The following is a 20,233-nucleotide window of genomic DNA, read 5'->3' on the forward strand; positions in this document are numbered from 1 at the left end:
TCACAAAACATGCAGCATCCAGAGTGTTTTATGCAATACAAGATTGCACCAAATAGTTATTATTTTCACAATTTCAGAACACTGTTCTACCAAATCCTCCCAGAAGATTTCATAGGTTTTTCTTATGAGTTTTCAGTACACAAATGTCTATTCCTCTAAGAGGCTCTGACTTACACCTCTACTTAGACTGCTGTGTTGGTTCTGCCCTATTATTTGTCTGCCTCCTTGCAGGTAGGCCTTATATACCTCAGTCACTGTTGTATCTATTGACCATCTTATGATCTTCCTAGGCATCAGGGCATCTCTTTATGACAGTGGCCAAAGGACTGGGAATACTCACAGGCTTAGTGCACTCCTTATTATCCACAACTTGAATCTCTGTCCTTATACTCTTTGAATCTTTTAAACATCTCCCCAAATTCCGTTCCAACTCAACCTTTTGTCAGTTGGTCTCAAAAATGTCATAACTTCGCTTCCCTTTCTCTTCCGTTCAGACTCCTTCTGTCTCCAAGAATCTTGTTTTGCTACCCTAGTTAATCTCATAGTGTATTTCTTTTTTACCAAAGATGTATAACATAGGGAGAAAATTCAAAACAGGCATGACTAATAAACCTCTTTGAAAGTTCACTTCCCACACATTACCTAATCTAGCACCATCTTTGTAGTTAACACAATCCTCATCTCTCCTGATCCACTCCGCCCATTGGAATCCCGGCCAAAATCAATTTGGATAATTGGTAGATGCTCAAAATGTGTACTGAAGACATAAATGAAAGGCCTGCATGATATGAACTCATAAAGCTTACTTTTGCTCTCCTTGACTTTTTCAGTACTTTTTTAAAAAGTAAAAAATGTTTTGAACCTCACTAAGTTCAAAAGGAATTCTATGGAATTTTAATCTTAATTTCAATGCTTTCTTCTAGATTATCATTTTCAGATCATTAGCTCATTTAATTAACAAACAATATTTCTAATACTCATTTATTTGAAAACTATCATCTATTAGGCATATTTCCTTCAAGAAAACATTCTAGGGGTCTAGTATTTTATTTAATTAGGCATCTATGAAGTAAGAGATTAGGTTAGCTCTTTTCCAAATGATTTGGAACTAAAAAGAATTCATATTTAGTACAACTCCCAGTTTCCACTCTCAGATAGAGGCAGTATATCATGCATAGTTTCTTCACCAAATTGTTCAGTCCTGCTTCATGGTTCCTACAACACAAATTGTTAACAAGGTGATACTAAGAACACAAACCTAAAAATCAAAATACTTTTATACAGCATGGAAAGGTTATCTTCACCCTGAAATGTTGAAGCCAAAAGTTTTTTTTTTTCCTTAATATACTTTGCTCAGTAAAGTTAAAATAAATTATTTATTTTAGATACTAAAAACTTAGAATTTCTATTATGACATACATCAAATCATTATACAGCAAGCAGTGAACATATTTCAGTGGTTTGTGACTTAAAACTAAATTAAAAGAATAGAAAAAAATTCAAAGATAGGAAATGTACAAGATAAATGGAAGCCATGGAAAGGGTCCATCTGTGTTTTCACCAAAAGGAATGGACATCTATGAGATCATTTCCAATATAAGTAATTAAATAAATATTTATAATAAATGGAAGAAAGAACTGCTGCCTGCACTTTTAATTTATGAAGAGTCTGCTAATCTGAAATAGTTAAGAATCACTATTTGAAAATTCACAGCTATGGAAGATGGTGGAGTAGAAGGACATGAGCTCACTTCCTCTTGCAAGAACACCAGAATCACAACTAACTGCTGAACAATCATCAACAGGAAGACACTGGAACTCACCAAAAAAGAGACCACACATCAAAAGACAAAGGAGAAGCCACAATGGGATGGTAGGAGGGGCAAAATCACAATAAAATCAAATCCTATAACTGCTGGGTGACTGACGCACAAACTAGAGAACAACTATACCACAGAACTCCACCCAGTGGAGTGAAGGTTCTGAGCCCCATGTCAGACTTACCAACCTGGGGGTCTGGCAATGGGAGGAGGAATTCCCAGAAAATCAGACTTTGAAGGCTAGCGGAATTTGATTGTAGGCCTTTGACAGGACTGCGGGAAACAGAGACTCCAATCTTGGAGGGCACACACAAAGTAGTGTGTGCATCAGGACCCAGGGGAAGGAGCAGTGACCTCATAGGAGACTGAACCAGACCTAACTGCTAGTGTTGGAGGGTCTCCTGCAGAGGTGGGGCGTGCCTGTGGCTCACCGCAGGGACAGGGACACTGGAGCAAAAGTTGTGGGAAGGACTCCTTGGTATGAGCCCTCCCAGAATCCACCATCAGCACCAAAAAAGAGTCTGTAGCCTCCAGTGGTGGGTCACCTCATGCCAAAACAACACGGAGGGAACTCAGCCCCACCCATCAGCAGATAAGAGGATTAACGTTTTACTGACCTCTACCCACCAGAGCAATACCCAGCTCTACCCACCACCAGTCCCTCCCATCAGGAAGCTTGCACAAGCCTCTTAGATAGCCTCATCCACCAAAGGGCAGACAGCAGAAGCAAGAAGAACTACAATTCTGCAGCCTGTGGAACAAAAACCACATTCACAGAAAGACAGACAAAATGAAAAGGCAGAGGACTATGTACCAGATGAAGGAACACGATAAAACCCCAGAAAAACAACTAAATGAAGTGGAGAAAGGCAACCTTCCAGAAAAAGAATTCAGAATAATGATAGTGAAGATGATCCAGGACCTAAGAAAAACAATGGAGGCAAAGATCAAGAAGATGCAAGAAATATTTAACAGAGACAAAGAAGAATTAAAGAACAAACAAACAGAGATGAACAAAAAATAACTGAAATGATAAATACACTAGAAGGAATCAACAGCAGAATAACTGAGGCAGAAGAATGGATAAGTGACCTGGAAGACAGAATGGTGGAATAAAGAAAAAAGAATGAAAAGAAATGAAGACAGCCTAAGAGATCTCTGGGACAACATTAAACGAAACAACATTCACATTATAGGGGTCTCAAAAGGAGAAGAGAGAGAAAAAGGACCCGAGAAAATATTTGAAGAGACTATAGTTGAAAACTTCCCTAACATGGGAAAGGAAATAGCCACCCAAGTCCAGGAAGCACAGAGTCCCAGGCAGGATAAAGCTAAGGAGAAAGTTGCTGAGACACATAGTAATCAAACTGAAAAAAATTAAAGACAAAGAAAAATTATGGAAAGCAACAAGGGAAAAATGACAACATACAAAGGAACTCTCATAAGGTTAACAGCTGATTTCTCAGCAGAAACTCTACAAGCCAGCAGGGAGTGGCAGGACATATTTAAAGTGATGAAAGGGAAGAAGCTACAACCAAGATTACTCTACGCGGCAAGGGTCCCATTCAGATTCGACAGAGAAATCAAAAGCTTTACAGACAAGCAAAAGCTAAGAGAATTCAACACCACCAAACCAGCTCTACAACAAATGCTAAAGGAACTTCTCTAAGTGGGAAACACAAGAGAAGAAAAGGACCTACAAAAACAAACCCATAACAATTAAGAAAATGGTAATAGGAACATACATATCAATAATTACCTTAAATGTAAATGGATTAAATGCTCCAACTAAAAGACACAGCTTCACTGAATGGATACAAAAACAAGACCCATATATATGCTGTCTACAAGAGACCCACTTCAGACCTAGGGACACATACAGACTGAAACTGAGGGGTAGGAAAAAGATATTCCATGCAAATGGAAATCAAAAGAAAGCTGGAGTAGCAATACTCATACCAGATAAAATGGACTTTAAAATAAAGAATGTTATAAGACACAAGGAAGGGCACTACATAATGATCAAGGGATCAATCCAAGGAGAAGATATAACAATTATAAATATATATGCACCGAACACAGGAGCACATCAATACATAAGGCAAATGCTAACAGCTATAAAAGAGGAAATCAGTGGTAACACAATAATAGTGGGGGACTCTAACACCTCACTTACACCAATGGGCAATCATCCAGAGAGAAAATTAGTCAGGAAATACAAGCTTTAAATGATACAACAGACCACATAGATTTAATTGATATTTATAGGATATTGCATCCAAAAACAGCAGATTACACTTTCTTCTCAAGTGCACATGGAACATTTTCTAGGATAGATCAGATCTTGGGTCACAAATCAAACCTTGGTAAATTTAAGAAAACTGAAATCATATAAGGCATCTTATCCAACCACAACACTATGAGATTAGAAATATATTACAGGGGAAAAAATGTAAAGAACATAAACACATGGAGGATAAACAATGTGTTACTAAATAACCAGGAGATCACTGAAGAAATCAAAGAGGAAATCAAAAATTACCTAGAGAAAAATGACAATGAAAACGCGACAATCCAAAACCTATAGGATGCAGCCAAAGCAGTTCTAAGACAGAAGTTTATAGCAATACAATCCTAGCTCAAGAAACAAGAAAAATCTCAAATAAACAAACTAACTTTATACCTAAAGGAACTAGAGAAAGAATAACAAACAAAACCCAAAGTTAGTAGAAGGAAGGAAATCATAAAGATCAGAGCAGAAATAAATGAAATAGAAACAAAGAAAACAATAGCAAAGATCAAAACAACTAAAAGCTGGTTCTTTGAGAAAATAAACAAAAATTGCTAAACCTTTAGCCAGACTCATCAAGAAGAAGAGGGAGAGGACTCAAATCAATAAAATTAGAAAGGAAAAAGGAGAATTACAATGGACACCACAGAAATACAAAGCATCCTAAGAGACTACTACAAGCAACTCTATGCCAATAAAATGAACAACCTGGAAGAAATGGACAAATTCTTTAAAAGGTATAATCTTGGAAGACTGAACCAGGAAGATACAAAATATGAACAGACCAATCACCAGTAAAGAAATTGAAACTGTGATAAAATCTTTCAATAAACAAAAGTCCAGGACCAGATGGCTTCACAGGTGAATTCTATCATTTAGAGAAGAGCTAACACCCATCCTTCTCAAGCTCTTCCAAAAAATTGCAGACAAAGGAACACTCCCAAACTCATTCTACAAGGCCAGCATCACCCTGATACCAAAACCAGACAAAGATAATATAAAAAGAGAAAATTGTAGATCAATAGCAATGATGAATATAGATGCAAAAATCCACAACAAAATATTAGCAAACAGAATCCAACAGCACATTAAAAGGATCATACACCATGATCAAGTGGGATTTATCCCATGGATGCAAGGATTCTTCAATAGACACAGGTCAATCAATGTGATACACCATATTAACAAATTGAAGGAAAAAACCATATGATCATCTCAATAGATGCAGAAGAAGCTGTTGACAAAATTCAACACCCATTTATGATAAAAACTCTCCAGAAAGTAGGCATAGAGAGAACCTACCTCAACATAATAAAGGCCATATACAACAAACCCACAGCAAACATCATTCTCAATGGTCAAAAACTGAAAGTATTTCCTCTAAGGTCAGGAAGCTAGTCAAGGATGTACACTCTCGCCACTATTATTCAACAGTTTTAGAAGTCGTAGCCATGGCAATCAGAGAAGAAAAAGAAATAAAACGAATACAAATTGGAAAAGAATAAGTAAAACTGTCACTGTTTGCAGATGACATGATGCTATACATGGATAATCCTAAAGATGCCACCATAAAATTACTAGACCTAATCAATGAATCTGGTAAAGTTGCAGGATACAAAATTAATGCACAGAAATCTCTTGCATTCCTATATTCTAACAACAAAAGATCAGAAAGAGAAATTAAGGAAACAATCCCATTCACTATTACAACAAAAAAAATAGAATACCAAGGAATAAACCTACCTAAGGAAGTCAAAGACCTGTACTCAGAAAACTATAAGACACTGATGAAAGAACTCAAAGATGACACAAACAGATGGAGAGATATACCCTGTTCTTGGATTGGAAGAATCAATATTGTGAAAATGACTATACTACCCAAAGCAATCTATAGATTCAGTGCAATCCCTATCAAATTACCACTGGCAATTTTTACAGAACTAGAACAAAAGCCTTAAATTTTGTATGGAGATACAAAAGACCCCGAATAGCCAAAGCAGTCTTGAGGGAAAAAAAACGGAGCTGGAGGAATGAGACTCCCTGACTTCAGACTATACTACAAAGCTACAGTAATCAAGGCAATATGGTACTGGCACAAAACCAGAAATATAGATCAATGGAACAGGATAGAAAGCCCAGAGATAAACCCACGCACCTATGGTCAACTAATCTATGACAAAGGAGGCAAGAATATACAATGGAGAAAAGACAGTCTCTTCAATAAGTGGTGCTGGGAAAACTGGACAGCTACATGTAAAAGAATGAAATTAAAACACTCCCTAATACCATACACAAAAATAAACTCAAAATGGATTAAACACCTAAATGTAAGAGCAGACACTATAAAACTCTTAGAGGAAAAGATAGGAAGAACAGTCTTTGACATAAATCACAGCAAGATCTTTTTTGACCCATTCCTAGAGTATATGGAAATAAAAAACAAAAAGAAACAAATGGGACCTAATGAAACGTAAAAGGCTTTGCACAGCAAAATAAACTATAAACAAGATGAAAAGACAACCCTCAGAATGGGAGAAAATATTTGTAAACAAATCAATGGACAAAGGATTAATCTCCAAAATATATAAACAGCTCATGCAGCGCAATATTAAAAAAACAAACAACCCAATCCAAAAATGGGCAGAAGACCTAAATAAACATCTCTCCAAAGAACACATACAGATGGCCAAGAGGCATATGAAAAGCTGCTCAACATCCCTAATTACCAGAGAAATGCAAATCAAAACTACAATGAGGTATCACCTCACAGCAGTTGTATGGGCATCATCAGAATATCTACAAACAACAAATTCTGGAGAGGGTGTGGAGAAAAGGGAACCCTCTTGCACTGTTGGTGGGAATGTAAATTGATACAGCCACTATGGAGAACAGTATGGAGGTTCCTTAAAAGCCTAAAAATATAATTACCATATGACCCAGCAATTCCACTACTGGGCATATGCCCAGAGAAAACCATAATTCAAAAAGACACATGCACCCTAATGTTCTTTGCAGCACTATTTACAATAGCCAGGTCATGGAAACAACCTAAATGCCCACTGAAAGACAAATGGATACAGAAGATGTGGTACATATATACAATGGAATATTACTCAGCCATAAAGAGGAATGAAATTGGGTCATTTGTAGAGAGGTGTATGGGCCTAGAGACTGTCATACAGAGTGAAGTAAGTCAGAAAGAGAAAAACAAATATCATATATTAACGCATATATGTGGAATCTAGAAAAATCGTACAGATGAACCTGTTTGTAAGGCAGCAATAGAGACACAGATATAGAGAACAAACATATGGACACCAAGGGGGGGGACAGTGTGGGGCGGTAGTGGGATGAATTGGGAGATTGGGATTGACATGTATACACTGATGTGTATAAAATAGATAACTAATAAGAACCTGCTGTATAAAAAAATAAATACAATAAAATTCATTTAAAAAAGAAAGAAAATTCACTGCTATGTACACACATATAGAAATATAAAATTTGACTTTTATGTGATTTCCTTTTATAGCAAGCAGAAAATTCATCAATATTCATTGTAATCAGTTACTTTTGGGTGCTGGCAAAGAACATGGCCACAATAGAAATGTATTAATGTCATCTACGTGGAAGTAGGGATGGGAAAGGGAAAGGCTAATGTCTTTCACAGAGCAAAAGAATTACTAACAGAAGTTCTTTCTGAATTTTCTAAGCGATCATCAGAGATCTTTAATACACAATCCAGTGACATCAAGTAGTAATATGCACTGAAAAACACTTCTAGACAACAGTCTTAAAGGATACGAACAAAATATATTTCTCAAACTAGAAATCTGAGCTAAAGTCATACATTAGTGAATCCATATTATGATGCGATAGGACATTTTCTATCATTGTGCAATGATGATATATTCAAGAGGTTTGGCACAGAGATTTTCCATGGAGACAAATTCATAACTGAAACATTTCCTACCCAATCATATCTGTGATATTTTTCCCTCTGGCCATAGCACCATAAAACATTTTTAAAGAATTTAGTCAGAATAAAACTTAGAAGTCATTTACTTTACTCACCTTTATCTTATTTTTTTGACTAATTTGGTTTCTTCTGATTATAAGGTAATAAAAATTTGTTGCAGACCTTTTAGAATATAGCAAAGTACAAAGGTATAAAAAAGAATTGACCATAATCATAACAACTGGCACAATTAACATAATACTGTGTATTCTCTTCTTTATTTTCATGTATTCACCTAAAACAATATCATGAACATGATGTTATTAAAATTCTTCACAAATATAGATTGTTAACAACTGCCTAATAGTTCATCCTCTGGAGGAAACATACTTTAATTGTATTCCTATTTTAGGTTGCTGAGGATGTTCATTAAAACTTTTCTAGGGCTTCCCTGGTGGCACAGTGGTTGAGAGTCCACCTGTCGACGCAGGGGACACGGGTTTGTGGCCCGGTCAGGGAAGATCCCACATGCCGCGGAGTGGCTAGGCCCATGAGCCATGGCTGATGGGCCTGCGTGTCCGGAGCCTGTGCTCTGCAACGGGAGAGGCCAAAACAGTGAGAGGCCCGCGTATTGCAAAAAAACCAAACAAACTTTTCTATATACATAATCAAAAGATTTTATATATATATATTTTTAAAAATATATTATTAACTTTTTAGTAAACATCCTCAGCAATGTAAAATAGGAGTACATTAAATAAATTATATATTTATATATGTGTGTGTATATATATATATAATATATGCTCATTTTACTAAATAATCATTTAAGATGAATTCAGAGGAGAGGAAATTCATCCTCTTATACATGAGGAAATGTAGACCCATACAGTTATGTGACTGATGAGGTCCAAAACTAAGGTTATCTAATTTTCTGTTTTACTCTATCCATGTTCATAAAGGAGTCTACTAGTTTATTTCCATAATGTCATCCTCTACAAGTTAAAAGCGCAGATGTTGGATCTCATTCTGTTTTGATGCATTCTATTACTATAACTTAACATTGGTATCTTTAAATTCATAATCCATTATTCATCTTTCACTCATAAAACTCTTTAATTCCCTCTCCAGCCTACATATAGTGGCAATAAACCAAATCAGAAAAGCAAATTCAAATATTAAGAAATACATAGGAAATATTAAAAGAAACTAGGAAAAAAAAAGTAAGACATTCTTTTCTTATTTTTCACTAGATTACAAGTAAAAAATCTATTCAAATATGGAAAAAGCTCCATTGTGATTACCATAGGCAACAATTTAAAATAAACTGAGGAGATGCTATGATATAGTATAATTACAATTCAAAGAGTTAAAGCATATTAAACAGATTTGGATACAATTCTGAAGTTATTTGGGAGAGATATGAAGGGCTGATTTTTAGATAGGATGTTTACTTTCTGGAAAAGTGCATTCCCTGCTTCCAAGGGGAGAAGTGAATCAACAATCCAGAAAGCCTGAAACTGAACTGACCTTCCACAGACAATCTCCAAACATATTGATGGATAAGCCAAAAAATCCAACTGAGAATTATTGGAAAAATGTAACAACTTTCAAGTGTATATGCAGTGTAAGATTCAAGATTATTCTGGTTTTTTTAGAATTGTAAAACTTGAGTTTTTATTTCTGGGAATTATAAAAATATTAAAATAATTTAATTATTCAGATAACCATTAATTAATAAAAAATAAGAAATCTCTATACTCAAACATCACAACTTAGCTTTAAATAAAAATTGTAGGTCTTTAATTCAATTTTTTCCCCTCTGTCCTTTTAAAACTTATTTGGGAGCATCATTATTAATTATTTTTCCTAGTCATAAATGTTATTGGAACATAAAACATGACAGCTCACTGTAAGGGTAAAAATATATGTACTAAAACTCATCAAATACAAGTAGGTTAGTATATGATGTGACAAATGTTTTCCTTCATCCTAGTACAGGTTCTTCATTTAATTTTGACAAGTAAAAACAATATGAATTAAGTGAATGGAAATTTATATTTAGTCCAACTTATGAACCAAAAGCCATTCTGCATCTATATACTTATATCCATTTAAAAAAAAAGAAAACAACCACTAAATTTCAAAATGGTTTTGTGTCTCAGACTCATATTACTGGTTCAAGTTATAATTAATGAGTAGATTTCTTTTAAAAACTTGATGTAAACCAATGGCATTAAAGTCCTGCACAGAATGTATTTGTCAGTGTTTTGCATATCATAGCTTCTTACTGTAATAAACACAATGAAATTGGCCTTCCCACATGGTTCTCACTTTTTATTTTTATTTTTTTAAGATATAAGTGACAGAGGATATTTCCATACGTGATATATTTTCAACTTTCATGTGTCTACTTATACTTCAGTGGTTCATAATACTATTATTAAGTACACAGCAGGAAAGACAGCCCAGAAAGAACTACACAATAGATATGATACTGAAGGTTATGTGCAATTCCCAATATTCTGGCTATCAACCTTATCCTTTTTCTCTCCCAAATAAGAAAGCATCTGGAATACGAGTGACTGAGAATTATACAATTATATAGATAAGATTGCACTAGCTTTATTTACTAATAAAGAAAAAGCAAACCAATCTCAAACTTTAGTACTTTATTATTAGTAATTATTTACCTCACACCCCACAACTAATAACAAAACAACAACATTTTTAACACCTCATTTCAGAGTCACTACCCTACCAATTAAAACCCAAACTAAAGTTAACATTTTAATGTGGACTTGGACAACATGCTACATTTAATAGATTTAATCTTATTGATTAGAGAGAAATAAAACTGCTTTTAGGTGATTTATTTTCACTTTCAAGTTGCTACTAAGCTTCTTCATGACAGTCACTTCTACTATACTCTCTAAGTGATCTACAACATTTCCAATCTGTTCATTCCATCTTTGATATACCCTACAACGATTAAATTGCATTTTTATAATAAGTACTACTCAAAAGCAAGAAAGACCTTAGATGTTTTTCTTATCGTCACTGCAGCTAGAAAAAAGAAGAGGGGTCATAACCTAAAGTTCCCTTCCACTTACGCACAACACTTATCCAACCTCAAGTCTCTTGCTATACTTTTAGCCAAAAGTGAGTCAAGTGACTGCTTCTCCTGTGACAATAATAGTGGTCCCTCATGATAGGTGAAGGAAATTGTTTTATAGAGACCACCAACATTTAGTTTTAGACAAAAGGATGTGGATAACTTTTTTTTTGCAAACCTATCTAAAGGTGCTCAATGTTAACTGCTACATACATACAAGTATGGCTACATCTAGATGTAGGAAAATCTAACGGGTTGAAGATCCAAGTTTTTAAAGAGACATAGGTGACCAGAAATCAGGTGCAGTTTCCATTAACTAAAATACTCTTCACTTTATATAATGATTTGTTGCAGGGGTTCATAAATAGAGAATTTCTGTACGTATTCAAAAATGAAAAAAATTATAATATATGAATTTAGTCACATATTTTATGGAATGTAAACATGGTATAAGGAATGTGGGCATTTCTGTTATAAATTAAAAGCTGAAAAATGTTAGTTACCAATATGATTTCTATTATACATGAGTTTTTAACTAATTACTCAGAAAATTGATGTCTATAGGTCTTTTACACATTATTTCTGTTAAACACTAACTAAAAACATAAAGTACAAAGCATTTATGTGAGGAGAAAACAACCGTTGCCACTGGGATCAGGTAGTCAGCTGAAAGCATCTTTTGGCACTTTATTGAGTTGTCGAAGTTCTTTTCTAGATAACACACACACACACACACACACACACACACACACACACACACACTGACAGCTTACATTATCTATATGATATTTAAAAGGAAATTTTCAAATATAAACTGTTCCACTATAAAATTCACGACTACTCTTGGCTGGGCTACCTGAGCAACCTGTGTGACATACTTTTGTTCCTACATTTGAAATCCAATCATAACAGTAATAAGAAGACTTACCGGCCCAAACGAATTACTGTCAAAACTGTGTCCATGATGATCACCTTCAACCCAGATGTGACCACGGGGGACTTTGACATAGCGGTTTTTGTGTCCCATAGTTCTAGAAATAAACAGCATAACCATTGAGAAAAGATCAGAAAAGACAGAGATCAAACAGTTAAGCATACAAATTCAGGAAAGGTAAAAATACTACTGTAAAGATGCAACGGATTATTATAGGTTACATGTAAGGCTACTCTTGAATTTTCTTTTTAAATAAGATGTGGTTAAGACCCTGTAAACCTATCCACAGTATTTTTTTTCACGTTTCTGTAGGTAGGAATTTTGTGCTCAAACAAGATGCACTAGTACCAGATAATGGTTTGCTACTTAACTTAATTCATAATATCCTATGTTTTTATAAAACTCAATAAGCCCCAACAAAATGCAGATCTATTTTATTTCTGACATCTGCTTTTACCTCAGTGGTCAACTTGGCCAGCTGCAATCTTCATTTTTTTAGTCAAATAAACTTCTCAAACCAACTGACAGAATTTTCATAACCTCTTAATACTTTAAAATTCAGAATATATAAGAAAAAAAAAACCCTAGATGATCTCTTGTCAAATATAAGCTATCAAAGTCAACTGAAAATTTTTGGTTAGCACCATTCAATTTCATAAATAATTCTTTTTTTAAAAATTTTTGGCTGCGTTGGGTCTTCGTTGCTGTGTGAGGGCGTTCTCTAGCTGCAGCGAGCGGGGGCTACTTTTTGTTGTGCTACGTCGGCTTCTCATTGTGGTGCCTCCTCTTGTTGCAGAAAATGGGCTCTAGGTGCGCAGGGCTCAGTAGTTGTGGCTCGTGGGCTCTAGAGCGCAGGCTCGGTAGTTGTGGTGCACAGGTTTAGTGGTTCTATGGCATGTGGGATCTTCCTGGACCAGGGATCGAACCCATATCCCTGCATTGGCAGGTGTATTCTTAACCACTGCGCCACCAGGGAAATCCCATAAATCATTCTTGAAAGTGAGAAACTTCTCAACAATTTTGAAGACAATATTTAGAGAGCAATGATCGATGATATACATTTAGTGGAACATTCTGTCTTCTTAAGGCTGACAAGGAAACCAAGAAACTTAAGGCTACCAAGGCTCTCTCATACTGTGTTGGTGGCAATGTAAAGTGATACAATTTTTTTCCTATTTTGCCATTGGGGGCCCATTTTTGTCAAATTTATTAATAGACTAAAATGTATGTGCTTTTTGACCTAGTTATTTTACTGAGAGAAATCCATTCCAAAGAAATAATCAGAAATCTGGACAAATATTTATTACCAGAGATGTTCAACACAGGCCTTTTGTAACAACAACAACAACAAAAAATCTTTCTAAATAATCAACAAGAGATTCGTTACATAAATTATAATATAACTAATTAAATAAATGGGATGGAACTAGATTAAATATTATCCCAAGCCTATAATAATAAATTCTTTTCAGGGAAGAGACTATTTTTTTCTTCTTCCATTCCCCAAAGAATTCCAGACAATGTCTAGCTTAAAGAAGCTTCTCAATAAATAATATTTGAATGAATAAATGTCAACCCCAAGTCTATAGACTTAACCCCAGAGACTGAGCTTTATACACTGTCCTTTGAGGTGGAGTCCCAATCAGACCATTTCTGTTAGTAAGTTGTATATATGCAGAAGAATACATAAAAAAGGAAAACTGTACATAAGTTGGTGCTATAGAAATTGAAACTATTCACTATCTAGAATGGTTTTTAATTTTCAAGATAATTTCAGTGTTGAATTGCTGTGCTTTAGATCACTAAATCATTCATGCAAGGTGTTGTGACCATTAGAAGCCCACAGTAAGTAAATGACTGCTGTTTAATTTTAATTACTACTGGGAAGAAGAGTTGCAGCTTTTTAAAGAAAAGCAGAGGGCTTCCCTGGTGGTGCAGTGGTTGAGAGTCCACCTGCCGACGCAGGGGACACGGGTTCGTGCCCCAGTCCGGGAAGATCCCACATACCGCAGCTGGGCCCGTGAGCCATGGCCGCTGAGCCTGCACGTCCGGAGCCTGTGCTCCGCAACGGGAGAGGCCACAACGGTGAGAGGCCCGCGTACCGCAAAAAGAAAAAAAAAAAAAGAAATGCAGAAACAAGTTGAATACATCATACTGTCATATAAATGTTCCTCAATTAAAATCAGTCAATTATTTGTTGACATCACTGTTATTTTATCATGAGATTCCTTCTAAGAACTAATATCCCACATCAAGTATTAATGATGGGGAGAAGACCCTTTTACTTAATTGTTGGCAAGGCACATTCTCCTAATAAGTCCAAATATTTGTTTACCTTATTAAGCTGGCTAGTTTGGCTAAGTACTTAGAAAGGAAACAGTTACCTATTTTGTCTCCTCAAATAACCATTCAAGCAGAAATATGAAATAAAACCGATCATTTCTGCAATTAAATGGTAGGTTCTAAGTCAAGCATATTCTTCTGGAAAGTGAATCTGATATAAAACTCAGATTCAGTTTCAATGTCATATACACCAAGGAGTCAAGATACTTGTGATAGAAAATAACAGTATCATAAAATTACCAGTGACAATTGCACATTTCCTTGCATTGACTATCTTATTTAAAATTTTAAAATCCATCCAACTTCCCATCATTTTCTAGCCCCTTGCAATGCTTTATTTTTCTTCATTGCACCCACTAACACGATATCTACTTCCTAGTTTATTGGTTTATTGCCTATCTTTCGCCCACTAGAACGTAAATTTTGGAACTTTGTGTTTCATGTTCACGAGAGTATTCCCAGAGCACAAAAGAATGCACCATACAAAGTGCTCAATAAACATTTGTTAAATGAATGACCAAATGAATGTATAACTGAAGAATGAAAAACACTTTCACAAAGGTTGAATAATACAGAAGAGAGTGCATAGATTCTGGAAACAGACTAAACCAGTTTTAATCTTTATGCAGTTACAAGTAATCTTGTGCAAATTACTTAGTTTCTATCTCCATTTGTCTACCTTTGAAATGGGATGGATTAGACATGCCCTAACTGGATTGAGATGCAGGTTAGTAGTTAGATGACAATATAACGGAGAGGTTGTTATACAGCATGGTCTCTGCAATCAGCCTATCTTGGCTTTGATGTCTGACTTAACACTTCCAAGTTTATGTAATCTTGGACAAGTTGATAAAACACAAGCGTCGGTTTCCTCATTTGCAGAATGGGGCAAATAATAGTACCTAAGTCAAAAAGTGGTTCTATGGATAAAAGTGGCATGTATTAAACACTTGATAAGTGGATTCTCTTACAGTTGAGACTTTAAGTAAAGCACTCAATCTAGTTCTTATGTACAGTGAGAACTCAGTAAGCCATAGTTATTACTGCTATTATCTTCCTTTGTCCACTGTTTTCTTTCATTTTATAATTCAGAATGTGTTCAGCCTCTACTGTCTATTAGCATCAGTCTTTTAAAATTACCTGAGTTATGCTTCAATAATTTCTTTCCCTCACATTTGCACTGGGGCTATAGATTATCTTTAATGGTACAGTGAATCTTATTTTTCTTTTATTCTTATGCCCTTCTGGGATATTCTAAAACTTACATGTGAAAACACAATCCACCTGTTTGTACATATGCAAGCATGCAGAGAGTAGCAGGTGAAAGCACAATCTGTTTGTTTTCACTTACTAATCACTTACATATTTGAATGTTGCTATGCTAATAGAGAATGGTTCAGCTAGTCACTAGACAGGGTGTGAAATAACTCTTTGAGCTGTAGAACCCTGCTAAAATTCATGCCATATACACATATTTAATTTCTCAGGCTTCAATCTAACTTTAAAAAAAATAACACAAAGTAGCTTTAAAAAATATGACATTAAAATATTGAGCTGGTTCCTTTTAGGACTGCCAAAGAAATATAATACTTCTAATAGAATCTCTGTAGAGAAGGAATTTTAAATAGCTTTGTGCTCCTGAATTCACATAAAAGAAAGACAAGGTAATCTTTTAGGCGATTTAACAGTTAAGTGAGGTGTCAGCCTACAAGGCTGTATGTATCTATGCCTTGCAAATAATTTTGGTTTTGACTGTCAAAAATGAGTTCTGTATGGTATTCTAACTACCTGTCTACAAAAAGGCATTTTTAGTACTAGCTTTACCAAGTTACCTAGGTCTTACAAATGGAATGAAGAATGATTTTTTCCAATTTGATTTGACCTTGAAAACAATGGTTTATTTTTTCTTTTTTAGGTCTCAGTGTTTTGAGTGTCATCAGTTGAATACAAAATTGTCTATGTAATCCTTGATGTCACAGGAAGGAAACAAATTTATATTTAAAGTATTTCCCAAATACACACACACACGTTCTGAATGTAGGTAATTAGTATTAATAATTCATAATTGATTAAGGTGTTTTTATTTATTTATTTTTCAAACCATTCTATTGAATTTTTTTCATTGTCCAAAGTAGTGGCTGCCCTGAAGGTGTTTACTGGACACTCCCTGGATCCTAGACCCCCTGGGTTTTCACTGTCCAGAAGGGATCAGGAGTATAGAGCTCAGGATTCAGTAAGATCAAGAGTTGGAACTAGATCTCTTTTATCATCATTAATAGACTGACTAGAAAAAAGTAATCTACCATCAGGAAAGGAAAATGAAAAGGCCATTTGCCTATCTAGGGTGACCTCTGGAAGGGAAAAATTCTCTCTTGAGAGTCCACATCCTGCTCTCAAGGTGAGACGGGTTCAAATTCACACTGCTTATGTGGTCTGGGATAGTCAAGAATTAAGTTTAATTGGCTCCAGGAATCTGGCAGAAGGAACTATAAATCTCTTCAGGGATAATCTCTCATTTCAGAGTTTTCAAGGTTTCTACAGATAAGTCCCAGTCAATAGGCACTCACAATCCAAAAAACAGAACTCACAAGGAAATAACCAGCATGAATGAGTCAGAACTCATTAACAAACAGCAGAATTTGACCACCAAGGACTTAAACTGCTGGATTTCTCAAACATAGAATATAAGTTATACAAATTCAAATATTTTTTAAAATTAAAAAAGGGAATTAAAAACATGAACAAGGAACAATATACATTTTTAAAAGACAGATATTTGAGAAAAAATCAAACAGCTTCTAAAAATTAAAATATACTATTAAATAGGTGGATTAAAAAGCAGATGAATATAAATGAAAGAAAGAAGAACTGGAATATATATCTAAAAGATTACTTAGACTTTAGCACAGAGAGGTAAAGAAATGAAAAGTAGGAGAGATGGAGAATATTATTAGAAAATGTAATATAAGTGTAATGAGAGTCCCAAAGGAAGAGAATAAAAAGGAACAAGGAAGAGATAACATTTGAGAGATAGTGATAGAGAATTTTCCAGAACTGATGAAAGCACGAATTACAGCTTCAGTAATCAAAGTGAATCACAAGTAAGATAAATAAATGGAAAGAAATCACACCGTGATACATTGTAATGAAACTGCAGAACACTAAGGAACCCATCTTCCCTAAAACATTTTTGAAAAGCTGCCGGAGAAAAAAGAGATTATCTTCAAAGGAATAGCAAACTGACAGCAGAGTTCCCTTGTTAGGAGATAAATATAATCCAGCAATTTTAAGTGTACAGTTCAATGAGTTTTAAAAATCTACCCAAGCCCATAATCACTAGATCAAGATATGAAACATCCAATCACCCAGAAAAGGCCCCTCATGCCCTTCTGCAGGCAGACCTGCCTCCCTCCATCCTCGTCTCCCAGCAACCACAGCTGAGCTTTTTGTCACCATAGTTGTGCCTCTTCTAGAATTTCACATAAATGGGATCATTCTATATGCATTCTTTGATTTCTGGTTTTCTTTCTTTAATGTAGTCTATTTGCTTTTGAGATTAATCTGTGTTGTTGCACATGTTAGTCATTTGTTATGTTTTTCTTAATAGTATACTGCTATAGAGATATACCGCAATTAGTTTATCAATCAATAGTTCAAGGACACTTGGGTTCTTTCCAGTTTTTGGCTATTATCAATAAAGCCACCATGAACCTATAGGTATTTATGTAGATACATGTTTTCATTTCTCCTAGGTAAATATCTACAAATGAAATGGCTGAGTCCTATAGTAACCGAATGTTTAGCCTTGCAACATGTCAGACTGGCTTCCAATGCAGCTGTACCAACAATGTGTGGGTTCCAGTTGTTCCATACACCACTAACACGTGATAATCACCATTCTTTTAAATTTTAGCCATTTTAGGGGCCTACCAAGATTATAACTTATACCATGATTCAAAACATAAGCCACAAAGCAGTCTATTGTATATATATAGCAGATAACAGTCTAAACTACCATAGACAAAATTTCACAAGCTGGAAACATCTGCAAGAAAATAACTGGTGAATGGAGGAATAAATAAATGAACGAATGTCAAATGTTGCTAACTGCAGAGGTGTTCAAAGGATGATATTGTTTTAGGCTGGAATAGTCAGAAAAGGCACTATGTGTATTTGAATCCAGATATGAAGAACAGATAAAACCTAAAAGGTAAGGAAGATAGTGTGGGTTTCAAATCCCATTCGCTTATAGAAAAAAAAGATTTCTTTTTCCTTAGTACATTATTTTCTGGAGATATACCACTGTAAATTAAGGGAGATATTTCATAACTCACTTTCTAATGAGGACATTCAATTATTATAATTGTATAGAAAAATTAAACATATTTAAATTATTTTATTCTAAAAATGTATTATTGATTTTTCTCTTATATATTCTATTTGTTATTACCCAATATTAACTTAGATCATATTGAGCCAAAAAGTTTAAGGTAGGGCTTCCCTGGTGGTGCAGTGGTTGAGAGTCCGCCTGCCAATGCAGGGGACACGGGTTCGTGCCCCGGTCCGGGAAGATCCCACATGCCGCGGAGCGGCTGGGCCCGTGAGCCATGGCCGCTGAGCCTGCGCGTCCGGAGCCTGTGCTCCGCAACGGGAGAGGCCACAACAGTGAGAGGCCCGCGTACCACAAAAAAAAAAAGTTTAAGGTAAATATATTATTGAATTATATATAGCATAATTATAAACATTATGTAAGCTATCTGAATATATAAAAGATAACTCCACAAAGTAAATAATGTATCTAACTTACATATATTTAAAATTAGTTTTTGCTAAAATGATCACCAATTACATGACATGTCAAAGGTGTAAATACCATAATCAGTTTACCTACTGTTAACTGGATCTTATCATGTAATATATACAGTGATTCATTCCATGCATGTCTTCCTAGCAAACAAATTTAAATAGAACAGTGAACTTGTAATGCATAATTTTATTTTTCAAAAATAAACAATATGTATTATAAATGGTATTGTTGTGTTTGTTTACAAAGTTTTCTTTCAAAATGATTTCCTGGGTGTCCACATCATTCATCGTTTAGTTCCACAGGTTTTTCCCACATGCTAGTTACAGAAGGGGGCGGGATAAACATATTTCAGTGCTTTCTTAACGTAAGGTCCAATAATACTTAGATATTAGAGGAACTATGAACAATTTTCCACCTGTTTGTTCTGATCCCAGTCTTATAACTTTAACTTTTTAGTATTAAAAGGAATGGTTACTATTCTCTTTATTTCCTACAAACAAAATTAATGAGCCTTGGATTAATTACTAGTAAAACAAAAAATAAATGCCTCAGAGCTAAAGAGATCACCAAACAATGGCTCTTCTTTAAAAATATTTCTTTAGAATAGGAATAATAGACAATTTTGAAGCTGGAAAGCAGTGTGGCAGAGGGAAAATTAATATAGGTTTTCAAACTGGCCAGACTCTGGTTGAATTCCAGTTCTGCCACTTCCTACTTGCATGGCCTTGAGCTCATCAGTTGTAATAGAGGATAACGCTATCTGCTTCATAGAGGCGTGATGACATATGAGATAAGGCATGTAACATTTTTAGAATAGTGTCTGGCAGAATAGACCCTAATAAATGGTAAACTTCATTATCAGAATTAGGGAATAAGCTTAGCTGTTCTTATGATACAATAATTAAGGCAGCTAGAAAAAAAAACTTCTCTAATTCAAATTAATTCCACAAATAGTTATTACCCAGT

General features: G+C 35.0%; 1 protein-coding gene across 3 annotated transcripts in view; it reads right to left on the reverse strand.

Annotated features, from left to right (window-relative positions):
• IMMP2L (inner mitochondrial membrane peptidase subunit 2) overlaps window positions 1–20,233 on the reverse strand; it is an 899,397-nt gene that overhangs the window by 187,372 nt on the left and 691,792 nt on the right. For 2 of the 3 annotated variants that reach the window (XM_029233255.1, XM_029233254.1), the window contains one exon: window positions 12,112–12,214. In XM_029233255.1, the coding sequence (XP_029089088.1) occupies window positions 12,112–12,214 (103 nt within the window). Of the gene's footprint in view, window positions 1–12,111; window positions 12,215–20,233 lie in introns of those variants that run through there. The other variant, XR_003795172.1, reaches the window with a different exon arrangement.

Source organism: Monodon monoceros, unplaced genomic scaffold (genome assembly GCF_005190385.1).
Source record: "Monodon monoceros isolate NGI ecotype Baffin Bay Population unplaced genomic scaffold, NGI_Narwhal_1 Super_Scaffold_2, whole genome shotgun sequence".
Classification (NCBI taxonomy): domain Eukaryota; kingdom Metazoa; phylum Chordata; class Mammalia; order Artiodactyla; family Monodontidae; genus Monodon; species Monodon monoceros.